This window comes from Canis lupus, chromosome 19 (genome assembly GCF_048164855.1).
Source record: "Canis lupus baileyi chromosome 19, mCanLup2.hap1, whole genome shotgun sequence".
In the NCBI taxonomy this organism is placed as follows: domain Eukaryota; kingdom Metazoa; phylum Chordata; class Mammalia; order Carnivora; family Canidae; genus Canis; species Canis lupus.
In genome coordinates, this window is record NC_132856.1 from 53,537,984 (window position 1) to 53,545,094 (window position 7,111).

General features: G+C 42.9%; 2 protein-coding genes across 4 annotated transcripts in view; one reads left to right on the plus strand and one right to left on the minus strand.

Moving 5' to 3' along the window:
* MUC16 (mucin 16, cell surface associated) overlaps positions 1-2,420 on the plus strand; it is a 111,737-nt gene extending 109,317 nt beyond the window's left edge. Inside the window, exon 67 of the mRNA XM_072787396.1 lies at positions 141-2,420. Coding sequence (XP_072643497.1) covers positions 141-239 — 99 coding nt within the window. The 3' untranslated portion in view covers positions 240-2,420. The remainder of the gene's footprint in view (positions 1-140) is intronic.
* On the minus strand, positions 2,117-6,354 carry MBD3L1 (methyl-CpG binding domain protein 3 like 1). Of its 3 annotated transcripts, none has more exons than XM_072787399.1 (2): positions 6,222-6,354; positions 2,117-3,042 (listed from the first exon to the last, which is right to left on the minus strand). In XM_072787399.1, exon 2 carries the CDS (start codon positions 3,022-3,024, stop codon positions 2,389-2,391), a length of 636 nt encoding a protein of 211 aa, XP_072643500.1. In that variant the 5' UTR covers positions 3,025-3,042; positions 6,222-6,354; the 3' UTR covers positions 2,117-2,388. The 3 variants fall into 3 exon arrangements, with proteins under 3 accessions (XP_072643500.1, XP_072643498.1, XP_072643499.1); XM_072787397.1 differs by lacking the exon at positions 6,222-6,354 and adding an exon at positions 3,564-3,696; XM_072787398.1 differs by lacking the exon at positions 6,222-6,354 and adding an exon at positions 3,618-3,669.
* Between the last annotated feature and the right edge of the window lie 757 nt (positions 6,355-7,111).

Below are 7,111 nucleotides of genomic sequence, written 5' to 3' on the forward strand. Positions count from 1 at the left end.
GATAAAAGAGGGACAAGACATGAGAGAAAATGAAGTGGAAAGGGTTGACAGACATACAGAGAGCAGCAGGCCTCTGTGGCTTTGGCCACCCCCATCCTGTGGTCCCAGGCCATTCTCATGCCCTCTCCTTGCCCTCGCAGGTCACTGTCTGCCGGCGGAAGAAGGAGGGAGAATACGAGGTGCAGCAGGACAGCCTAGGCTATTACCTGCCACACCTAGACCTGAGGAAGCTACAGTGAGAGCTCTGCCTGAGGCTCCAACGGAGCTTGGCTGAAACAACAATAAACCACATTGGTCAGACACAGTCTCTGGGCCCTTCTTGACTTGGCCCCTTACGAGTTCACAGGAGACCAAGACAAAAGGTGAAGGTCCCCTTTCACTAGGTCTTGAAGGACAATTGCAATTCTGTCTTTTGGTTTCATGCCATTTCACTTCTCAAGGGCAACAGAACTGGCAAGAGGCCTAGATGTGGTCATTGTGTAAAATCAACATTCCACCTCCATGAGAGACTTCTCTTCCTAGAAACCTTGGAGCACACCTCCCCTTGGCTCTGTGTCAGCCATTGCACCCATCTCCATTCCTCCAATATTTCCCCACTCCCAAAGTTAACCCAACACTGTCTCATTCTCTGAAGCTCAGGTTCACCGGGACTTCTAGACCAGTCTGCTTCAGTGGCTCCTCTTCCCTCCTGGGTACTCCAAGATGGGAAATAGTCCAAGAAAGAACAAGCAGTGGGTCAGAAATGACTCTGCAATCGATGTTAGGACTTGGAGCTGAAATCACTAGGATCTGGGAAGCCTCAGTCCCAGAGAAATACCAAGGCTTGAGAGACATAGTGTCTGCTTTGGATATAGAGACAAAGAACACCCAATGTGGAAAAAATTCTGAGGAAAAAGCTAGACAGTTTTTCTTCATCTTTCTCTGCACTGACTCCAACTAGACAGAGCAGGGGCTTCCCAGCAAGGAGTGCTCAATGAGCCGGGCACGAGGCAAGCTGTGCTGTCCTGCTTTGGGTTTGTGAGAATAGTTGGCATGATCTCTACACGTTTTGCAGACCACAGCTGAAGACACCCAAGGGCAGAGAAGTCACAGCAATGCCACCCATTCAAACTTACTTGGTATGAGCTTCACATCCTCAGTCTTAAGCAGCCATTCTCTGAGAATGCCTTCTCTGGAGATTATAATAAAGATAACAAGAGCTATCATTATTGACTACTTAATATCTACTATGCAACATGAGTAGCAAGTTCTGTGTGCATTTTCTTATACTCACTGTCCTTGAGAGCTGCATTCCCATTTTATAGCTAATGATATGGAGGCTCAGAAATACTAAATAACAAGGAAGGAAAAGAATTCCTAAGAACCTAAATTAAACACCTCACCCACACTGTCTGTCAAAGAAAAAGATAAAAACACTCTCTAAAATATGGACAGACTCAATGTTGACCTCCACAGGCCTTCAGTCAAAGAACCAGTAAAAGGATGTACATCAGGAAGCAGAGATGTGAACCCAGAAAAACATAACAGGACTCATGAGGAAAAGAAGAAATTCAGTGTATCGAAATCAAATTAGTTTTAAAACAAGATGATAAAACACATTCTAAAATTCCAGATGCATATCATATGGAAGAATAGAGAAGATTCCGTTTTATAATAATTCCTTTTTAGGGAAGATAGAAATACCTCAAATATTATTTTTTAATAACTCATTCTGAGAAACTGATGAATCCATGACACCAAAGTACTAATGATGAAAAGGATTTGAATATTACCACAGGTTGCTCAAGCGCATTGACCATTAAATTCCAATGGGCAATGGCTCAGTGATAGATTAATGAAGCTGAAAACAGTCTCTCTTGACATCATGATCCCCAAAATGGCACATCAGTTTTCATGAATCGAATTTCCAACACACAGATAGTTTTTTAAAAGTGAAAAGTCTGGTATTTCCTTGTATTGAACTCTGAATTAACATGTGACGAAGAACAGAAAATAGAGACCTACAGATATCTTCTTTGAGAGCATAGATAGAACAGCTTTAAAGAAATATTTTGTTGGGATCTGCTGGAATATAACACAAAAAGAACAGTCCGCTTCGACAAGGCCTATTTTACCGACTGTGAGGGCAAACACTAAATAATCCCAAGGCTTTGATTACTCTCTGTTGACTTTACAACACAAACAATATACAAAGTAAGGGAAGATAAGAGTACAACATGGAAAAGAAAGATCTCCTTTCTCGCATGAAGCCCAATCTTGCAGCTCAAAAAGATCCCTGTCTCGATTGTCTATGTCACACAAAATAATTTAATACAAGAAAATTACCGGTGCATATTAATAAGTCAAGGGCTTGGAACACGAAGACAACATGGACACTGCAAAGAGGCATTAATAAAGTGCTGTGCTGCATTTCATCTGCACCAGCTTCTCTTTCTTTTCGTGGTGTTTTTTGGAATGTCTTTCTTGGTCCCCCATATTCTCTGTCTCTTTAGCGAACCTGTCTACAGCCAGTGCCATGGCCAACCTTTGTCTTGCTGTCTTCACTTTCCTGTCCTGTTTCCTGATATCTTCCTCAGTCACCAGAAATTGTTTGCACAGGAGCTGTGGGATAGTCAGGCCAGCTCCTGGAATCAACTTTGCCAAATCTGAAGACCCGGCAGGGGTGGGTATGGGGCTAGAGTTCAGACCCCCTGCAAGAACACCTGGCAGATAGTCACCTGTGCATGTAGGTGCAAGTTTTTGTAAGATTTTCGCAAGATCCAAAGTGCTTAATGGCTCCCCTGTGCTGCTGCAGGCCTGGAGACCTTGCAGCCTCTTCTGCCAGTACACCTGTTGGGGCTTGTCCAGAGTTTCCTCCCAGTGATGGCATCTGACCTCATTGCCACGATGAGATGTGATTCTGGTAACTGGCCTCTTGAATATGTAACTGGACATCCTCAAAGGGATTGAGACACTTAAGCGAGACTTTAGTTTGGATTGGTTTCCACAATCACGTTTCTTTCTCTGTGGAGGCTTGACCATCATACTTCTTTTCCTTTTACCCTATAAAAATAAATCATGAGATTGGGCTAAAATGATAAATGAAGGCTGACTTCTTAGGAGCATCGTATGGGTTATCTTGTACTTCTTCCTTCCTTCTCTACCTCTGGGGATAGATCTGATCTGTGTCCTGGGATGTCATCGGAGATGAACCTCGAAAGTTCAAGGTCAAAATTTAGGACCTGCTCCAGATCATTTCTCCTTCACCATCATGTAAGGCCCTCTCTTTTATGATTTATTCTTATTTGTCCTTGTCACTTTCAACCACACAATTCCTGGTACTCCTTCCCTGGATAACGGTGTCCAGTCTTTTTCTAAATCTCTAGCCCCATCATCCTTCTGTGTTGTGTGACTATTCATTTGGTTGACCCATTGACTACTTGGTTTTCATAGCTCCTTCAGAGCTTACACCAATATTGAAATTATCATCTGCCCAACACTTAGCAACTCACTCCCATATCCCAGACTTTACATCAACCCACATGGTCGTGGTCAAAAATAAATAATTCAGAAAACATACTTACCCATCAAAAATTCCTAATTTTTTGTTTTCATTGAAATGCTCATACAATAGTTACCTGTCCTGCAAGATCGTAAGTGATGCCAGATCACCATAACCTCACCTTACTTTGTCTCCTATTCCTATCAATCCTGGATTCCATGGTCTATGATCTCAATAATTCCCTTGGAATAATCCAGAATTCCTTAACACTCATCATATCTGCCTTGTAAAATTTCAAATCTGGAAGACCCTGGCTATGTGCCATGTCATAGCTACTGTTAGTCTTGTGGTAACTGCTGAGAAGAGCACACATACTTTGGTACCACTATAAATCCAAAATCTTCTGCATCCACTGCAAAGCATCCATAATGCCTGGAAACTTTATTTTTATGTGTTGGCATATTTATTCCTTGGTTTTTCACAAAGCTTATTTCAAGCTTTTTACTTTTCTTTTTTACTTCATCCATATCCAAGATCCCTTAACTTGCCTGATATTTCACAGAGAAAGGGCTCCTTCTACTCCCTCTGTTTCATTGTGAATCACTGAGAAAAGGTCATCTCCATCGTGTGCCTCTGGGGCCTCATCTTCACCTCCTCAGACCACCTCACTCTTCCATCTGCCCTCACCATTCTGTGGGCCTTTCTGGATAAGGCCACAATGATTCCTTTGACCCAGGAGGAGCTTTTTAGTATTCATATGGCAACACCTTTAAGTGGAAAACCTACGTTTGCAACAACTTAGATATGTGAATCCTATTTTACAGTTGTGAATAGTATACAATCTAAATACAAAGAAAGTACATCTGACAAAATTCAACTCTCAAATTGAGACTGCGCTGTACATGGAAAGAGCTGGATTTCTGATACTCAGTACACAGGCAAAAATGTGAGCTATCCCTATTAATTTTTACATTGATTGCATGCACAGGTGAAAACATCTTGTTACAGTGTTTTAAAATCCATTATTAAAATTCATTTCACATGTTTGTTTTTATCTTTTTTTTTTGTTTTGTTTTTGTTTTTATCTTTGTAAAGGTGGCTACTAAATAAAAATTTAAATTCCATAATATAGAGTGCTTAGTGGTCCTACTGACAGCACGGCTCAAGGCATGTGTAAAAATAAAGCCCAGAGCAAAATGTCTGGGAAAACTTTTCCCAAGGAGAGGAGTGTATCTCGACCCCATAGCAAGATGCAGTGTGCCTCAGCACACACACCCTGAAGTAGACATTGTCTCAGAGTACTACCACTACTTCTCAAATGCCATGAGGTTGCACCCTCACACAGCCCAAACTGGACTTGATCTCAAGAGAGACATCCAAAGTCCATATAATTTACCAATTAAGAAGAGCCAAACCAGAAACCATGAGTCAAAATTTTTTGTGACTTGCCCACCATTGGCCTCTATTGTAAATACAATTTGTTTGGGGAACTTCTTCAGGGAGGGTCATTTTAAAAATACACAATAAATCTAAATGAGAATCATTCTAACCAATAAATGAAAATAAGAGGATAGAACACAAATATCATTATTATCAAATCACTATTGGATTTGTGAGTCAGGGAACAGACGAGACTGGATTAATGTGGACTCTTAGGCTGATTCTGATTACATGGCTGTGAGATTGATCGTGTTGCACTAGGACTTGTGGAACATGCAAGCCCTATTTAACTACCACAGCTGGCCAACCAGACCAGTTGGTGCTGGCCAATCCCCTGGCTCCACCCCTCTGACAATACCTGGAGGATTTTCCCAACATCCCACTCTACCACTGCATTCTTCTACCCGCTACCAGCCAAGGAAACATTTTCTCCAAGGTTCATGTTCTGTGTGTTTGCCCAGCTCTGGAGGTGACACTTCTCTCCCAGGTGAAGGAAAGAATCAAGGTGCAGGCCATGGGAGCTGCAGAGATTGGACAAGGACTAAGATTCGCTGACACAGAGAAAAGAATCTATAGTGTGCAGGGGTGTCAGGGTCTAAGAAGAAGCTCCAGTGATTCCTGGATAGAATCAGAGAAGAGGGTGCCAGACAGAGCAGGTATGTTTGGGTGTGATTTTGCTAGGGAATATCAGTAGGAAGACATGTGCAACATAGGCACTGCATTCACAAATGTGGTTCATTTGTTTATCTGTCGTTTGTAATGGAGTGTTTTCTACATACATCAAGGCACTAGTTCCTGCCCTCGGGAGCCTACAGTCAGTGCCAGAAGAATTTATAAATTTTATTTATAATATACAGATATAACACTTGAAATATGTTAGGTGCTCCAAGCATCTTTCAAATACTAACGCCTTTAATGATTCTCCATGACCTTATAGTTACACTTGTTATTATGCCAATGGCAGATGAAGAAACTGAGGCACAGACAAGGTAAGTCACTCATCCAAGGTGAAATGCCTAATAAATGGTAGAGTTGGACCCCAGGCCCATTTTGAGGAGTATTCTGTGCTATGTCTCTTTATTATAATTCTCATCTCTGAGTTTATCATCAGATACATGTGTCACCAACCCACAGATGTTGCAGATATAATCTCATGTACACCTGGTGATGTCAAAAGGAAGTAGTTACTAGCATGAACCCCATTATGCATTTTGGGAGACTGGAGAGGTCCCCAGTGGCACAAAGGCTTTTCCAGAATAAGAAACTGACAGAAAAAAAGAGAACTGAACTCAGCTCTGACCTCCAAGCTGGGACCCCGGTTACATTTTCAAGGAGCTGTGGGGGTGGGCTGTGTTGGATATTTGTGTACAGTTATGGAGATAACACAACCAAGGAGGGTGAGCAGTCAATAGCCCAGTGGGGGTCTTGAGTGGGTTTCAGTGAAGGAAGGGGCCCAGGAAATGGAATCTTGGAAGTAATCTCAATTCCTTGGTGACAGAACCCAACAGAATTCTGGTCACAAGGCACCCACATTCTAGAGACAGTCCCTCATCCAACTCACTTGACCAGAGATGCTCAACAGAGCAACATGTGGTCCTGTTGTATCCCTAACTTTCCAAGGCTCTGGCCTCAGAAGAGCCAAGAGTGAGAGCCTTACTCGTCTCTATAGACATTGGCTCCTTATTTCTAACACCTCTGGCCATTTGGTACAGAGTACTCTAAGGTAATACAGGACAGCTCAGGACAGGTCAGTCCAGGCCCAGCCACAACTGTGATCCAACCAGGCAGCCCATGCCCTTTACACCTTCCTATGTATGTTGGGGGATTAGGGGGAGTAAGGCAGGAAATGAGGAGGGGAGGCCTTCCTGGGCAGGAGTAGGTTGTTATTCGTAGGAAACCTGGCAGTCTGTCATGTTCATACCCCAGCTCATGGCTGGCGGGATGGAAAGGTGAGTTCTGGGTACCAAGGACCTCTACCCATGTTAATCCCAACCCTCAAGGTGTCATCTTGGTTTCTCCCTGGCTAGAGGTCTATGAAGATGCTCTTCGGTGTGCTGGATCCTGGGAGCAGAACCAGAGTCCTCATTTTCTCCTCTGGTGTTCTCCAAAAGGACCCCTGAAGCCTCCTCCCCAGTTACACTTAGAGCTTTAAGAATTAAAATGAGTCCAAGAGGAAATAGGGATTCAGGT